The sequence below is a fragment of the Gopherus evgoodei genome, chromosome 2, assembly GCF_007399415.2.
Source record: "Gopherus evgoodei ecotype Sinaloan lineage chromosome 2, rGopEvg1_v1.p, whole genome shotgun sequence".
In the NCBI taxonomy this organism is placed as follows: Eukaryota; Metazoa; Chordata; order Testudines; family Testudinidae; genus Gopherus; species Gopherus evgoodei.
The window spans coordinates 263,498,110-263,516,961 of NC_044323.1; the positions used below are offsets into that span (position 1 = coordinate 263,498,110).

Sequence of the window (18,852 nt, forward strand, 5' to 3'; positions counted from 1 at the left end):
TTGAAATGCGGTGACCAGAACTGGACACAATACTCCAGTTGAGGCCTAACCAGCGCAGAGAAGAGCAGAAGAATGACTTCTCGTGTCTTGTTTACAACACGCCTGTTAATGCATCCCAGAATCACGTTTGCTTTTTTTGCAACAGTATCACACTGTTGATTCATATTTAGCTTGTGGTCCACTATGACCCCTAGATCTCTTTCTGCCATACTCCTTCCTAGACAGTCTCTTCCCATTCTGTATGTGTGAAACTGATTGTTCCTTCCTAAGTGGAGCACTTTGCATTTGTCTTTATTGAACTTCATCCGGTTTACCTCAGACCATTTCTCCAATTTTCCAGATCATTTTGAATTTTGACCCTGTCCTCCAAAGCAGTTGCAATCCCTCCCAGTTTGGTATCGTCCGCAAGCTTAATAAGTGTACTTTCTATGCCAACATCTACGTTATTGATGAAGATATTGAACAGAGCCGGTCCCAAAACAGACCCCTGTGGAACCCCACTTGTTATGCCTTTTCAGCAGGATTGGGAGCCATTAATAAGTACTCTCTGAGTACGGTTATCCAGCCAGTTATTCACCGACCTTATAGTAGCCCCATCTAAATTGTATTTGCCTAGTTTATCGATAAGGATATCATGCGAGACCGTATCAAATGCCTTACTAAAGTCTAGGTATGCCACATCCACCGCTTCTCCCTTATCCACAAGGCTCATTATCCTATCAAAGAAAGTTATCAGATTGGTTTGACATGATTTGTTCTTTACAAATCCATGCTGGCTATTTCCTATCACCTTCCCACCTTCCAAGTGTTTGCAGATGATTTCTTTAATTACTTGCTCCATTATCTTCCTTGGCACAGAAGTTAAACTAACTGGTCTGTATGAGGGAGAGTGTGTGTGTTAAGGAAAATAAGAAAAGAAATGTGATTGAACTTTTTTTTTTTCAGTTCCACATAACCATATAGTGCACATTCTGTCATTTAATTTTGGAAATGATTTCCAGCATAACCGAGTAGGTTGTAGCCCACAGAGCCTAATTTTCAGAGTTGCCTAGCAGTTGAAGTCAATAGAGACTGTTGGTGCTCTGGACCTCTTTAAATCGAGCCTCAGGTCTCTAAAGTTATGTGTCCAAAACACAGACACACCCAAAACTGAAGATTATTTTTGAAATCTCTGGTTTCATTCAATTCCCCTGTTTTGCAGAAAGAGACTGTAAAAAGCATTTAATCTTTAAATTAGTCTTACATTCAACCTCTTCCATTGTACTGTGCAGAGCATTACTCTGAATTTGTTCATATCTCTTGATTGGACTGCAGTAATATCTTGTGCTTGATTGTACTGTATTATAATTTTATTTTCCTTCCACAGTCACAGCCAAATTTTCTTTAAATTATGGCATTCCTCTTTTTGAAATCCTTGCATAGATGCAAGAATAAATATTAGGCAGGTTTTCTCGCCAGAATTTCAGAAGTTCCTATAAAAGAGGAAAGAACATGTTGGGTAAACCATCACAAATCAGTAGCAGTTTGACCTTGGATTAACACTGAGTGTAAAAACTAAAAACAGTACTTATATAACTAACAACATGTATAACAGAGTAGACAGAGCCCATACAGGCCAGAGGAACTAATAACAAACTCAGATATCTTTACAATAACATCTGACGGGCATGACTTGTCAGTTTGGAACTCATTAGATTTGATAAGACAAAAGGAAACTTGAAGGCGTGTGGAATCTAAAACCCTTCAGAGAATGTTACAGTAATTAAATATTACAATAATTGAGTCTAAGGCAGGGGTGGACAAACTTTCTGGCCCGAGGGCCACATCGGGGTTGCGCAACTGTATGGAGGCCTGGATAGGGAAGGCTGTGCCTCCCCAAACAGTCTGGCCTCTGCCCCCTCCCACTTCCCAGCCCTTGACTGCCCCCCCAGAACCTCCAACCCACCCTGCTCCTTGTCCCCTGACCACCCCCTCCTGGGACCCCCACCCCCTATCCAGCCCTCCCTGCCCCTGACTGCCCTGACCCCTATCCACACCCCCACCCCCTGACAGCTCCCCCAGGACTCCCACCCCCTATCCAACCACGCTCTGCTCCTCATCCCTGACCACTCCCTCCCGGGACTCCTCCACCTTTAACTGCCACCCGGGGATCCCACCCCTTATCCAACTTTCCCTGCTTCCTGTCCCCTGACTGCCCTCCTGACCCCTATTCACATCCCCGCTCCCTGACAGCCCCCCCAGGACTCCCACTCCCAACCCTCCCTGTTCCCCATCCCCTGACTGCCCCTCCAGAACCTCCACCCCATCCAACTGCCCCCACTTCCCTGACTGCCTGCCAGGACCCCCCACTCTCTTACCCACCCCACCCCCCACTGCTCACCCCCTTACCAACAGCAGGAGCTTGCAGCCGTGACACCTGGCCAGAGCCAGCTGCGCTCCTGACGCTGCCCAGCGGGAGCAGCCGGCCAGATTGCAGCCTGCGCGGTGGCATGGCTGCTGGGGAGGGGGAACAATGGGGGACAGGCCGGGGACTAGGCTCCACACCCGGGAGCTCAGGGGCTGGGTAGGATGGTCCCGCAGGCCATAGTTTGCCCACGTCCGGTCTAAGGTCTCAATCCTGATAGGGAGACCCATCCTATTGTAAGATTGGGGCCTAGGTGATAGAGCTAACAGACAAGTGGGAAGCCTATCATAGATACAAACGCTAGTGATTTTCTTCCCTAACTTTTTTTAAATGTGCCTTTAGTATCAAATTAGTAAAATACTTTAAACTGGGGCACCCAGTTCCATATGTGGGTGCTAAAATATGTATTTGAGCATCTAAGCAGTAATTTGAGTTATGAATTGTGAAGTGGGTGCCCTTTAGGCACTCATATTTTAAAAGGAGCTTACAATGTTTATTTCCTAAAAGCAAAATAAGTTTGTACAAACTACTAAAATTGAATTTTCATATAGAGAGAGAGTTTATACAGTAAATAATATTGATTTTTAAGTGAATACCAAATTTCTGGGATTAGATCTAGACTAGATTTTCATCTCAGGGACCTGGTTCAAATCCTAATTCACAAGAAAAAATAAGGCAGCTGTTTACATCTCAGTCTTTGTTCACATTTGTCTGCAGCTCAGTAGTATTGGGAAATTTGGCAAGTATGGCATGAAAGAGGCTCATTTCTTTTATAGCAGGCATGTGTGTTGGCAGAATCCTGAGGAAGCTTGAAAAGCATTTGCTGGCATTTTGCCTGGTATTAGCTGCTGCAATTAACACTTATTTTCATAAGCACCAAATTTGTCCACAAGTAATTATAAGTCACTACCACATGCTGTTGTGTAGTTTTACCCTTTTCTCCCTTAAATCCCCAATTAGTTGTAATATTCTTTTCACCCTTGAAAATATTTCTTTTCCTATTAATTTTGTCCTTTTTTACTTGGCTAAGATTAATTTATCCTCCTCCCTCTCCCATCTCTTTCTAGACTGGATGCCACAATGCTCAGAGAGGTATAATTCTAAATTTGATCTGAGGCTGGGAAGTAGCCCAGGAGTTCCTAAAGTTGGGAAAAAAACCCACCGTGGGACTAAAATGTGTCTATACTTACAGCATTAGGAGACCACCAAATGTGTATTGTTAAATAAATCATTAATATAGTGCCATAAATTTACCTGGAGCTTTACAGAGCGAGACGCTTTCCCTCCGGGTTTTATGATATGATGCTGAAAGTGATTGAGGTCAACTCACATTAGCACTTACACCTTTACTAACACCAGCTGCACTAATGTCACAGATCAGAAAATAACTTTGAGAAATACCCATGCTCTTACAGCTCCAGCTCAGTGGCTATCATTTATATTAGCAGTGCTGAACAGTCACATGGAAGTAACAGCAAAGTTTCCTCAGCAAAAACTGTCATTGTGTTTCTGGATGCTGAGGGTTATAAAGCAAGTTTAATCAGGAAATGTTATTCTGTGAGGTTGTTCACACTATTTCTAATAAGAAACCAACCTAAGACGAAAAAAATCTTTAAGAAACATTGCAGAAAATCAGCTTTTTTAACAGAACATATAACTGTGGGCCACCATTGTGTCAACTCTCATAAGCTAGACAGGGTCAAACCCAGTCAGTATTCAGAATGGAGATGTTCAAGAAAATCTAGCTTCCCTGACATAGGATGTGGTATGGATAATGTTAATTTAAGAAGCAGTTGAGTCTGTGCCATGCTCAGCAGTGAATTTCAAGCCTGGCCCATCTAGGTGCAGTGTCACTCCACCGCTGAGAGAGGGGATACAGGCTACTGGATGTGGGACAAGGCTACTCCCATCATGACAGAGGGGCTGTGAGGCCAAGTCTGAGCAGGCAGTGGGGCAGCCAGCACTCTTCTTCCTCACACTACTGTCTGCACTGATCAAATTGCATGATCAGGGCCTAAATCAGTACTGAATCAATGCCTGGATGAGGTATCAGAGGACACTGAGCAAGTAGTGGTGGAGCCATTTTTAGTTGTTATGGTACTTCCTGCTTGAGATATATAAATCCTGCTGACATGGCCAAAATTCAGTTTAGTTAGGAATATCCTGTCTTCCTAAAATTGCCACTGTAGTTTCAATGGGAAAACTTGTTCCACATTTCACCTTCTAAATAGAAATATTGTTGCCTGGTGTTTCTGGTGAATCACAAATATGGCATACCACCTCAGAAGTGGCCACATTTCTGTAGGGAATGAATGATCCCTGTATAATCAGGTTTTAGAACAATTTGAGAGCCACCTGCATCAAAGTAGCTAAAATATTATCAGTCACCAAAATATCTTGAATGCTTTATCAAAATGGTAATTAAATTCTAATAGTAAATTTGCGATGAAATGTAGCAGTTATTTAACAACACATAGCAACAATACGCAGAATGTGGGACTGGAGGAAGGGATAGTTCAGTGGTTTGAGCATTAGCCTGCTAAACCCCAGGGTTGTGAGTTCAATCTTTGAGGGGGGCCATTTAAGAAACTAGGGTAAAAATCTGTCTGGGGATTGTTCCTGCTGTGAGCAGGGAGTTGGACTAGATGAGGTCCCTTCCAACCCTAATTATTCTATGAATTGAAGAAAAACATCCATTTGAAACTACAGGGAAAAAGTGTGTAGACAGACTGTAACTGCACAGACAGGTATATAGCCAGAATAATGGTGAACATGCCAGCCCAAATTATCCAAAAAGCTCTGCAGCTAGAAACCATACTCATGGGTATACTTACATAAAGATAAGTTAAGCAGATCAACCATATGTTGTTGATCCCCTAGATGAGAAAAATATATCAACAGGGCAGCACCTTGATGTACTTTTCTCACAGAAGACAAGATTCCACTTGTAATGAACTCCATTGTAAGTACAGTATTTTGGATTAGATCTTGTAAGTTTTTCTGGCTCTGTAGCTCACAGCCTGACTAACATCCTGTGGTATACACACAGTGACTCTGTATTTCCTGATTTAGACTCATCCATTCTGGAATGGACTGTCATTTACTCTACAAGTCATTGGGGTGTTTTTTTACTGACACTATGAAAAAAAATATTATTGTCAGTGGAAAAGCTTTATTTAAAATATGGTCTTGGACTGGGCCTCTCACCTAAACTGGCAGGTGCTTAAAAAAATGTAAGCTGTATGTATGGTTTAGATGAGCAACTCAGCAATTTAAGGAACAATCCTGCAAGGTGCTAAGTGCACTCAACTGCTATTAAGCTGAATGCCTCCCCTGCAAGATGCTGACAACCTCAACCCCCATTTAGTGGTGTGGCCCCTTCAGTGAGCACCCGATGGGAATTGAGGGGGGTCAGCACTTTGCAGGACTGGTTCCTTAGTCATTCTATTCCAGATCTAAGCAATATATCCAGCTCAACTCTTTTATTTTATTTTTAAAGCAGCTTCCAGGTTAAGATGCTATTCAAGCTCATCTTTTAGATAAAGTATTTGCACTAAAAAATAACCCAAAAGCCTTGATTAGGAAAATATTTTTCTAAAGTCAGAACAAAAAAATCCACCCAAACTGTAGTTCAAAGGGAATTGCAGGCTCTGGCAGGATTGTGTCTTAAAGAGATTTGTAGGGCTATGCCTATAGCATTGTACTGTTGCTGTTGTTTTCACATTAGTATGGAAAATCATTTACTTCTGTAAAATGTTCAGATTGTTTAAAAAAATAGAGAGAATTTCAATACGATTTTTGATTAAAACAATGTTTTTCATTTGCAGCTACAGGTACCACATCATTGCACCACATTATGATTAGAAACAGGCAAAGTAGTTTGGAAAAAATAAAAACTGGCATAAACCTTAGCGGGCTCATGACAAGAGTAACTGGATGAAATTCTGTGGCAGTCCCTACCAAATTCACAGTCCATTTTGGTCAATTTCATGGTCCTAGGATTTTAAAATCATAAATTTCATGATTTCAGGTATTTAAATCTGAAATTTCACGGTGTTGTAATTGTAGGCATGCTGATCCAAAAAGGAGTTGTGCTGGGGGGAGGTTGCAAGGTTATTGTAGGGGGGGATTGCAGTACTGCTACCCTTACTTCTGCGCTGCTGCTGGTGGCAGAGTTGCTGTCAAAACTGGATGGCCAGAGAGTGGCAGCTGCTGGCTGGGAGCCAAGCTCTGAAGGCAGAGCTGCTGCCAGCAGCAGCACTGGAGGATAGCATGGTATGGTATTGCCAACCTAACTTCTGCACTGCTGTCTGCAGAGCTGGGCCCTTGGTCAGCAGCCCTTACTTCTGTGCTGCTGCTGGTGGGGTGCTGCCTTCAGAGCTGGGCGCCCGGCCAACAGCCACCACTCTCCAGCCACCCAGTTCTGAAAGTAGCACAGAAGTAAGGATGGCAATACTGCAACCCCCCTGCAACTCTCTTTTGGGTCAGGACCCCAAATTTGAGAAGCGCTGGTCTCCCCCATGAAATTTGTATAGAATAGGGTAAAAGCGCACAAAAGACCAGAATTCATGCGGGGAAACCAGATTTCATGATCTGTGATGTGTTTTTCATAGCTGTGAATTTGGTAGGGCCCTAGGCATAGGAGATCAGACTAGATGATCTAATGGTCCCTCTGGCATTAAAATCTATGAATCCTAAATCCTGAAAAAAGCAGAACTTGATTTTTTGGTTCAACAACCCCCTCCAGAAACCATCTACCTCTATGCTAAAGTCTTGGACCATATTTTAACTGGGAATTTATGGTAGGGTTGCTGATGTCTTCAAGCTTTGCAAGTTCCAGGGCTTCCATGGGGCAGAAGTGAGGTCACTAGATTCTGGGATGCATAACTCAAGGATGCACCAGAGCACCACAGATGGAATAGAACAGTTATCAATGAGAGACAAATAAAATGCTATATCCAGTTACCCATAAGCTCATGACAAAGGAATAATAGGCTAACTGGGGAGCAAAGAGCATTGGGATGCCTAAATCCCACTGCCATCCACAATTCCCCCCTTGTCCCCTCCCCACAACTTGGCTCCCGCCTAGCTCTGTATATGCTTAAATTCACATGGTGCCTAAATTTCTGTTGAAAAGGTTCACTAGGTGCCTAAGTTCCTGTCTCTGGGCAGGTACACTGCTACCCCACTATAGTAGTCTAGATGCCTATCTCACACCTAAGCTAGAGAATGATCCACAAGCCAGGGAAAGATAGGTATTGCTCCACTGATCTTGCTTATGGGGCCCAATCTGATAGGCATGCTCAGAGGCTTCTTACTGGATTGCCATCTTTTAAAATTGAGGTTACATTTTATCTCAATGGTTAGAGCATTCACCTGGAAAGTGAGAGACCCAGGTTCCATTTCCCCCTCTGTCTGACTCTGCTTTGTTAAGTCCTTGTTGAGGATTGGGTCCTCTGGCTTATTCTTAGAATCATAGAATATCAGGTTTGGAAGGGACCTCAGGAGGTCATCTAGTCCAAACCCGTGGTCAAAGCAGGACCAATACCCAACTAAATCATCCCAGCCAGGGCTTTGTCAAGCCTGATGTTAAAAACCTCTAAGGAAGGAAATTCCACCACCTCCCTAGGTAACCCATTCCAGTGTTTCACCACCCTCCTAGTGAAAAAGTTTTTTTCCTAATATCCAACCTAAACCTCCCCCATTGCAACTTGAAACCATTACTGCTTGTTCTGTCATCTGGTACCACTGAGAACAATCTAGATCCCTCCTCTTTGGAACCCCCTTTCAGGTAGTTGGAAGCAGCTATCAAATCCCCCCTCATTCTTCTCTTCTGCAGACTAAACAATCCCAGTTCCCTCAGCTTCTGCTCATAATTCATGTGCTCCAGCCCCCCTATCATTTTTGTTGCCCTCCCCTGGACTCTTTCCAATTTTTCCATGTCCTCCTTGTCGTGTGGGGCCCAAAACTGGACACAGTACTCCAGTTCAGACTTCAATAGTCTCTGTTCTCCTTTGAGGCAAAGGGGAAGTAAAAGTTCCAGGCCCACCAGAATTTTATTGGCTCTAATTCCCCATGTGTTATGAGCTTTCTTTTCTGAGAGTCTCTGGCTGGGGAACCTGACCCACCCACTCCACTGAGTTCCAGCTCACAGCCCTTGCTAGAAACAGCCAGAAATAAATCCTCCACAGTCCATCACTGTTCCCTGAGCTAGTTCCTACCTTTGCAGTCTTCTTCAGTTTCTTAGACTGCTTCTCTCACTTCAGTTAGCTGATATACTTGGCAGCTTCTCCCCCATCTGCTGAAGGAATCCTCTCACTAGGCTCCCTCAGTCTGTGTAACCAAATGCACCCCTGTATTACCACCCTACAAACTATTGGAATAATCTTTGTACAAAATATACCTTGTAAGGTATCATTTGAAAACTACCAACTGGATGGTCAATAATTTCATTGTGAAATGTGTTTAGCAACATTATATGTAAAGTTATGAATATAAGATGAAATCATGACTGAAGTGTGTTTACCAGACAAGTCTGGAAAGTGGGTAAACCCATTTCTCAAAGACAAAGGACAAGTTGATGGCCCTAGCCAGGTGTCATCATGTATCTAGTGGCCATTCTTTGGCATGGAAGTGGAGGAAGACAAGAGACGAACAGATCTGCATTTTAACAAGCAGATGAAAAGCAACAGCATAACATCTTTTCCCCACCAGCCTCCATGTCTCCTTGCTCTCAGCTGGAAAGAATTTTATCTAGAGGTCACTCTCAGGAAAATGCATTTCAAAAGGGTGACTGAACTATAAAAGTGAGGGGCAAAACAGTCCAAGTTATCCATCTCTGTCTTGTCACCAAAGAAGACAAAAGAAACAGCCTTTGGAGCAGATCCTGACCTGAGAGTTTGATCAACAGCGTACTGAAAACCTGTGATAAGAATTTCACCTTCAACCAAGTCTGCTTTATTCAGTTTAGTACTAGGAAGCATTTTATTTTATATTTTTCTTGTAACCATGTCTGACTTTAATGCCTTCAAACTTGTAATAATTTCAAATCAATTTGAAGTTAAATAAATTTGTTTGATTGTTTAATCAAAACTAACCCAGTGTGGTGAACAGTGTGAGTAGCTCCATTTAAGGCTGTTGTACCTTGACCCCTTAGAGGGGCAACTGACCTGATATATCTAGACTGTACAGAAGAGGGCTGGACAGTGCTAAGCACATCTTTTGGGGGAAAATCTGGAACTCGGAATGTGTTCCTGACAAAAGGAAGAAAGGAGAACAGCAGAATACGGACCCTGGACTTCAGAAAAGCAGACTTTGACTCCCTCAGGGAACTGATAGGAAGGATCCCCTGGGAGGCTAATATGAGGGGGAAAGGAGTCCATTAATGATCTGAATGATGGGAGGGATTGCACTCTCAGAAGTGTGTGGATGACACTAAGCTGGGGGAAGAGGTAGATACACTGGAGGGTAGAGATAGGGTCCAGAGTGACCTAAACAAATTGGAGGATTGGGCCAAAAGAAATCTGATGAGATTCAACAAGGACAAGTGCAGAGTCTTGCACTTGGGATGGAAGAATCCCATGCACTGCTACAGGCTGGGGGCCGGTCAGCTAAGCAGCAGTTCTGCAGAAAAGGACCAGGGGATTACAGTAGATGAGAAGCTGGATATGAGTCAACAGTGTGCTCTTGTTGCCAAGAAGGCTAATGGCATATTGGGCTGCATTAGTAGGAGCATTACCAGCAGATCGAGGGAAGTGGTTATTCCCCTTTATTCAGCACTGGTGAGGCCACATCTGGAGTATTGTGTTCAGTTTTGGGGGCCCCACTATAGAAAGGATGTGGACAAATTGGAGAGTGTCCAGTGGAGGGCAACATAATGGTTAGGGGGTTGGGGCATGTGACTTATGAGGAGAGGCTGAGGATACTGGGCTTATTTAGTCTGCAGAAGAGAAGAGTGAGGGGGGATTTGATAGGAGCCTTCAGCTACCTGAAGGGAGGTCCAAAGAGGATGGAGCTCGGCTGTTCTCAGTGGTGGCAGATGGCAGAACACTGGGCAATGGTTTCAAGTTGCAGAGGGGGAGGGCTAGGTTGGATATTAGGAAAAGCTGTTTCACTAGGAGGGTGGTGAAGCAGTCGAATGGGTTGCCTAGGGAGGTGGTGGAATCTCCATCCTTAGAGGTTTTTAAGGCCTGGCTTGACAAAGCCCTGGCTGGGATGATTTAGTTGGTGTTGGTCATGCTTTGAGCAGGGGGTTGGACTAGATGACCTCCTGAGGTCTGTTCCAACCCTAATCTTCTATGATTCTATGTTGGGGGCACTCTGCATGCAATAACCAAGGCTGGTGAAACACAGAGCGTGACTGGAGTGTGCAGGCAGGCTGCACTATACACAGACACTCCAAGTGTAACCTGCATGCTGTTAGGCTATTTGTGAGTGGCCCGGCATTGCAAAGGTTGCAGGGCAGGGGTGACACAGTCCCTCAGTGGTCTGGATTGCACCTCAAACTGTCATAGTCTGTTTGGTAACCTCCCTGCCTCCTGACCTGCAGCTCTTTTATCCCAGTCTGCTCTGGCTGGGACTGCAGGCAGTTGCTTTGTTTCATTATTTGGTAGCTGAGCCAGCATGGGGAATATAGGCCCTATGACAATCCTGCTCGGTCAGCTCCCTTACTCTCACATTTATAATTTTGTCCTTCCATTAAATTTGTAGTGTCTTCATCAGCCATGTGCAAGGGGCAGCCTCCAGTCTGTTTTGTTAGCCATTGTCATCAGCCAAGTCTATGCTCTGTACAGTAGCATGCTCAATACGATCACATGGTATAATCTGACCTTTACTTAGGTGTGGAGACCTCTGCTCGACCAGATGTTGTTCATCCTTCCAAACAGTGGTGTTTGCTTTTCCTAATCTCGTATTAATATCTTTATTGCAGCCCAGCTTCAAATGTCATCACACTGCCCAGATGGCAGATCTCTTCTGCCTTTTCAATTTCCTTTCTATCCACATGCACCTTTGCATCTGTTGTGCAGTTTTGTACCTTCATAATTTTGGTGTTTCCTGCATTTACTTTCAATACAACTTTTGCTACTTCCTGTTCCACCACTGATTTAAGGGCAATAATTCCATTCCATATTATTGTTAGTAAAGCAATGTAACTGGCAAAGTCAGGGTTGTGTAACTCATCTTCACTAACCTATTTTACACCTTTTATTGTCCTCTTCACACCCAGTCTATTGCTAATGCAAGGAAGATTGGTGATAATATACATTCTTGTCTAACTCCAGCCACAATATCAAACCACTCATCCAGGCCTGCATCCTTACTTCACATCTATTTTAATCACATAAACTGCTTGTGAGAAACAAGGCAGAGAGGTAATATCTTTTATTGGACCAACTTCTATTGGTTAAAGAGACAAGTTTTGAGCTTACACAGAGCTCATCTTCAAGTGTGGGTGGACCTGAAGAAGAGTTCTGTGTAAGCTCGAAAGCTTGTCTCTCTAACCAATAGAAGTTGGTCCAATAAAAGATATTACCCGCCCACTGAGTCTCTCTAATATCCTGGGACCGACCTGGGTACAACATGGCAATTTTCTGAAATAGTCTGGACAACCTTTAAAAATCTTAGGAGTTCATTGTATTAAAAATACAAATGTTTATGTATTATTGTGGGATTGTATGCAATGTTTCTAGGGTGGAGACATTACTAATGTAAATCCTGGGAAGTTTTATGAGCTTCAAAGGACTCTTAAGCACTGGGCCATATAAGAATGAACATTTGTGATAAACTAAATTGACTGGGTTTCCTGGGAAATACTTGGGAAGAGGAGAATGCAATTTTCCACCTCCAGACCCAGCCTTTTGAAGCTAGCCCTGAGGAGAAACCCATTATCTAAAAATTACCTATTCTTAGATCAAAGAGCCAGGTTGTACAAGGGAGTAACTCACAGGTTCATTGGGATTCTTGTTCTGAGAAAAAGGTAACCTTATTAGCAATCATGTGGGCTCATTTATTGTTTTAATGTTTACTCTGGAATGCGTTCTCTTTAAGAATAAATGTGCTTGCTTAGGAAAAGCTGTGTGGCACCTTATAACTGTGGGTGATTATGCCATTTATAGCCTCTGAAATGCAAGGCCTGTTTAGGCAGTCTGACTTGCTAGGGAATTCAATGTAGGCGGGCAACTGCGCAGCCAGGAAAAATCCCACTCAGAAGGGAGAGAGACGCAGGTCTCTGCTCAAGAGGTGATAGCTCAGGAGCTGGGACGCTAAAAGTGGGTGCCCTTGCTGGATCCTGAGGAGGAATATGAGTGCAAGTGCCCTGAACTGCCTGTTATGTTAATCAGTTTGTCTGGTATCCCATAGATTCTGTGGACACTATCGAATGCTTTCTTAAAGTTGATTAAGATGGGGTTTTGCCAAGCAGTATCTTTTTCAATGATCTGTCAGTGTGAGTCTCCGCTCACAACATGATTCACTTGACAGAACATATTGTCGGCCGCGTATGTGGCCCACAGTTGTAAATAGATTGAGAACCACTGGTCTATGTGGTTGACAGTCACATTGTTGATCTCAATGTGAGCTTGCAAATCCTTTTGTGCTGGAAGAGACAGCTGCCTACCTATAGGGTGTTTGTGCTACAGAGATTCAGGAGCCATTTACCATTATCAGTTTGGAGGCCTTCTGCTGCTGTGCCCATGACTCCTTCCCAAACAATAGAGTTGTTGCTGATTTGTTCATTGAAGTTGCCTACCATCAACTTGATGTCATAGTTAGGTATGTCATCCAACACTGGTTGCACCTGCTTGTAGAGTGTATTGTTTTCCCTGTCACCTGCTGCATTTGTTGGTGCATATACTTGGATTATTGTACACTTGGCACATCTTGTTTGCTCCTAAGCCAACAGGATCTTCGCTCTGATGTTATCCAGAATAATTCCAACAGCTCTTTCATACTTTCCTCCTCCTGAGTATAAGATTGTAGCACCATTAGACATCATCTTGCTTTACTGATACCAAGTATGCTTAAATGGTATTTTTCATGTCTCTTGTAACCTATACCAGCTTCCCCATACTATACAAAGTACGTACATTCCACGTGCCCACTGTTGTTACAGATTTGGTCATCAGGATTTGATGTCTCTATCTCAACTTCCTTTCACCTTTCACTGGGATCTCTTAGAATTGGATTTAGAGCTCCATATGCATCGACAGTTCTGAAGTTTGGGTTTAACTTAGGGGTGGGCAAACTTTTTGGCCTGAGAGCCACATCTGAGTGGGGAAATTGCATGCAAGGCCATGAATGTAGGGCTAGGATAGCGGTTGGGGTACCAGAGGGAGTGCAGTGTGTGGGAGGGGGTGTGGTGGGCAGGAAGGGGCTCAGGGCAGGAGACTGGAGGGCAGGAGGATGCGGAGTGCAGGAAGGGGCACAGGGCAGGGGGTTGGGGTGCAGGAGGGGTTCAGGTTGCAGGCTTCGGCCTGGCGCTGCTTAACTTGAGCAGCTCCAAGGTGGCAGTGGCGTGCAGCGGGGATAAGGCAGACTCCCTGCCTGCCCTGGCCCCTTGCCATTTCCAGAAGCGGCCAGCACCACGTCCCTGCGGCCCCTGGGGGCAGGGGGACAAAGGGCTCCATGCATTGCCCTTGCCTGTGGGTACCTCCCCCGAAGCTCCCATTGGCTGCGGTTCCCCATTCCCGGCCAATGGGAGCTGCGGGGGGGCGTTGCCTGCAGGCAAGGGTAGCGCACGGAGCCCTCTGCCCTTCCCCCCCCCCAAGGGGCTGCAGGGACATGGCCACTTCCAGGAGCAGCACAGGGCCTGTGGCGCCATGGAGGCGGCAATCCCGTGGGCCGGATCCAAAGCCCTGACAGGCCGGATCCGGCCTGCAGGCTGTAGTTCGCCCACGTCATTTAACTGAACTGTTTGTGTTCCAGTAAGACTTTACCTGAGTGGGTTGCAACACTCCCTGCAAAACCCTCCTTTTTTATCCAGGCTTGTGACCAGCACTGTTGCTTACAGTTTGAGAAGTAGAAGACCTCTGTCCAAATCCTTTCTCCCTATCAGGCAGGGGGAGAATTGAAACTGGGTCTCCCACATCCTGGGAGAGGGCTAATCACTGGGATAAAAATTATAGCATTTCTTGCTAAAAAATGGCTTAGGCATCTAAGCTGTCTGACTCCATTAGGACAGGTTCCTGTTCATGAATCGCTAAGCACAGATAAGTACCTCCCTACATTCTGACTTAGGTGGCAAACTCCATGAGAGAAGTAGAATTTAGGACACACCACTCTCCCATTGACTAAGTTAGGCAGCTCCCAACTTTTGTGGATCCCCTTCTTAGGCACCTAGCTCTCCCCTTTCACTGTAGAGGGAACCTTGGTGCCTAACTCTGACTTTGTCGATTCCATTGTTATTCTGGTGATTTTCTAGGCATTGCACTGCTGAGCTTTGTGGATCCAGGCCATACTAACCAAATCTTTGAAGGTTTGCACAGCATAAATTACAATATAATACAATAAGTTGTGAGACACCAAAACCAAGGTAAAAGAACTACAAACTACAACAGTTGGTCCTATTTTTGTAATTTAACTATATTGGTGAAACACCTCAGTATTCACCCAGGTCCGAGGGGACACTATCAGCATCAGGGATTGTGTTGGTTTCCCACAACAAAAGGGGGAACCTCCCTCCCTGTAAGCTAATGAATAACCCAGACCTTCTTGGCACATCATGGAAAAATGATCAACTGGCACAGAAATATTCCTAGCCACAGAACTTTAAAAAACAATATTTATTGAAATGTGAGGATGGCAATGGCTCTATGTGAGATCAGAATAAAATAATAACTTGTGCATGTGACCTGGCTGCAAACCTTTGTTATTAAAAAATAGAAGAGCCTACTGTAATGATGGTGTATAAACAGTATTGTTTATGACAGTTGCTGCAGCATTCCAGGTCAGCATTTCTGCAGCATACTGTCCAGAATGCAGTTAACAGGTAGGCCATTTTGTTTCATGGGAGGGGAGAGGAAGAGTTTGTGTACACAGGCCCCCTTCCTCTTTTACATCTCAAAGAGCACCCAAGAAACAACCTCTAACAAAAATGAGATAATACACCGATTTTATGAAAGGGAAATTGCCACTCAAGCCATATGTTTTAATGCTGGATACACACACACCAGGGCATCCATCCAGAGCACATTCATCTCTGCCAGAGCGGCAGGCATTCTGCCACAGGACCGCCGAGAGGATTCAGGCGGCCTGGGGCAAAGAGGGGGAGCTGCGATGCTTGTACTTACCTGGAGGCGGTCTGGGTCTTTGGCAGCATTTTGGTGGCTGGAGGCCCTTCAGTCGTTCCGCGTCTTAGGCAGCACTGAAGGGCCCCTGCTGCCGAAATGCCGCCGAAGACCCGAACCGCCGTGGGGCTCCTGCAGGGCCTGGGGCAAATTGCCCCACTTGCCCCCCCCCCTCGGGTAGCCCATTTCTGCCATGCTCAATACATGCACAGTTGTGACACAGACACACATCTCCACAGCACACAGTATACTTGCCACACCCACCCACAGACTACAGGACACACACCCCACCCCTAACACCCACGCACAGCACCCCCCAACTCATATGACATGCCCCGCACCCTCACACCACACTCCCTAACACACACAGTACACGTGACACACCGCACCCAGGATACATGCACACCACACACCCCAAACTGCACACAGGAAACTACATGACGCCCCTGCCCCAACCCCATACACACAGGCCTCCCCTCGTGCAGGCGGCATGGCGCCCTGGCCCGTGTGGGTGGAGGGAGGGGGATCCCACCCGTAGCTGTCAAGCTCCGGCCAGACCAAGACGTGTTGTTCTGGGATTGCAGCCCGCCGCTCTCACACACCCCGCTAGGGGACGCGGCCCCTTTAAGCGGGGGCCGGGCCGGGGCAGGGCGGGGCTCGCTCGCTCTAAACTTTGTAGAAGTTGGTGACTGAGGCTCGGCGCGGCCAGAGTCTCTCTCCCCCCCCCGTCCCCGTATGGGGCCGCCCCCCGGCAGAGCCCCCTGAGCCCGGCTATGGATTATCTCACCATCTTCACCAGCAAGAGCGGCCGCCTGCTGCGCGGCACCGCCAACCGCCTGTGGGGGGCCGCGCCCGGGGCCCCCCGCCAGGTCCGCTTCCTCGACTCCCTGCAGGAGTGGGGCCCGGGCCCAGCGTCCGCACCAGGTGCTGGCTCCGCGCGGGGGGGCAGTAACGAGGGAGCTGGGAGGAGGAACAGTGCAGTAAAGGGGGGGCTGTGTCCCGTGGGGGGAGAGTGCAGTAAAGGGGGGGCTGTGTCCCGTGGGGGGAGAGTGCAGTAAAGGGGGGGCTGTGTCCCGTGGGGGGAGAGTGCAGTAAAGGGGGGGCTGTGTCCCGTGGGGGAGAGTGCAATAAAGAGGAGGGGGGCTGTGTCCCGTGGGGGGGAGCGTGCAGTAAAGGGGGTGCATTATGTATTTGTGAGGAATATCAAATGTGCAGGAGGGGCTGTGTGTGGAGTATTGGGGTGGGGTCGTGGTGAGAAAGGTGGTGTTAATATGCCCCAAGGGAGACGGGTATTGGTTGGGTAAGGGAAGAGGCCCTACACCCGTGTCAGGGCAGATGGATTAGAGCAGGGAGTCAGTTTGTAGGCATCCTTTGCCCTCCCTGTGTGGGCTGGGGTTGAGACACAGACTGCAGCACCCAGCTGGTCTGTGTATAGTACATAGTAAATATATAAAGAGAGAGTAAATACAGAGCAGCAAAGAATCCTGTGGCACCTTATAGACTAAAAGACGTTTTTGAGCATAACCTTTTGTTGGTGAATACCCACTTCATCAGATGCATCTGTATTCACCCACGAAAAATCATGCTCCAAAATGTCTGTTAGTCTATAAGGTGCCACAGGATTTTTTTCTGCTTTTACAGATCCAGACTAACACAGCTGCTCCTCTGATACTTGATAGTAAATACGGAGTTAAGGTTGTCTGGTGATAGTTTTTGCCTTTCCAGAATGCTGAGTTCACCAAAACACAAACTTCTGAAAACCAGGAAATAGAGGTAAGGTAAACAGGGAGGCAGCCTTAACTCTGACCTTCCTGCCCACGTGTGCCACCCCCCTCTGGGAGCTGGCAATAGCCACTGGCAATTATGTGCATACACCAGCTGCATTTGCATTAGGTGTGCTATATTGAATGGGAGAGGACTAAGTTGGAGCAGCTTTAAAGAGTTTTAATTGTGATATGAAGAGATCTTGGGCTGAGTCTCCACCACCCTTATGTGTGTTCTCAAAGGAAAGGAGTATATATGTACCTTGAGGTTCTGGTCTGCATCATTTCAATAGAGAATTGTGTAGGTTGTAGCAGAGCACTAGGGTCGTCTTGGCTTGGGATTGTCAATAATGAGATGGGATGTGAGACCAGTCTGTGGTTGTACTGTTCGGTGGGTGAAAGTATAGGTTTAGGTGTGTGAGTGTGAAGGGTTTGTAAAAGGTTTTGAATTGATACTAAATTTTACAAGTGTGGTATTCTGTTGGGGAAGTGGGCTCAGTTTTGAGCGTAGGGGAAATGCTAGTAGTGTCTGCTTATTACCATTAAGAGGCAGAGTTGGGAGTGTGTATTATGGGCATATAGGTGCATGGCTCAAAGAAAGCGGAGTTAAGCTTATGTGGACATTACCTTAGCCTGGCTTTCAGAAGTTTTTTTTAAACAAAGTGATTGACAATATACCATCCACAATTAACATTACACAATAATCCTGTTCCTTTACATTTCAGGACTATGATTTTGGGGGTTCCTTGTTTTGAGGGTATGATATGTGTATTTGCCTCAGTTGTTGGTATTAGAGAAACTTCCCAAGCCCTCTTGTTAAGAGGAAGGTGTAAAACCACAAAAGGCCCCTTGTATTTTCTCCTGTGAGGTTTTTCAGGCAAGCAAAACCAATGCTTTGTTGTCAGCAATAACAAAGACTGCTGATAAAGGTAACAAAACCAGCATGATTGTTTTTCTTGACTATTTTCAGAATTAGACAGCTATACAGTTTCCTTATGAAACTCGTGCTCAGAGGAAGACTGATAGGGATTGAAGATACCTATGAGATCAAGATATATCTGGAGCTCAAGCTGCTGCAATATCACTTTCTTAACCTCCTCTCCTCCCAAAAGGAAAGCTTCAGATAAGTAGGTTAATACCCAAATGCCCATACTGAAAGATACCTTCCTTTGATATTTTCTTAACAATCTTTTGAAAGTCTGCTGACATGTTGCCATTACAAAAGGATATTAACAGTCCGTTCCAATAATGTGCCCCAAACCTCTCTTATTCACCACTTGCGAGGAGAGGGATCTTACTAGCTGCTTTAAGCCAATGAGAGAGAGAGTTCTCCTGTTGGCTTAACTACTCCAGCCCCTGCGAGCTGTCTTGCCAATATAGTGCTGTTCACACCAGTGCTAAT

General features: G+C 45.6%; 1 protein-coding gene across 4 annotated transcripts in view; it reads left to right on the forward strand.

The window, feature by feature from the left end:
• The window catches only part of OXR1 (oxidation resistance 1), a 488,405-nt gene that overhangs the window by 320,723 nt on the left and 148,830 nt on the right, over positions 1-18,852 (forward strand). The window contains exon 1 of one of the 4 annotated variants that reach the window (XM_030553701.1): positions 16,383-16,611. The exons of the other annotated variants lie outside the window; for them this stretch is intronic. Within the exon in view, the coding sequence (XP_030409561.1) occupies positions 16,461-16,611 (151 nt within the window). The 5' untranslated portion in view covers positions 16,383-16,460. Of the gene's footprint in view, positions 1-16,382; positions 16,612-18,852 lie in introns of those variants that run through there. 4 annotated transcript variants of the gene reach the window in all.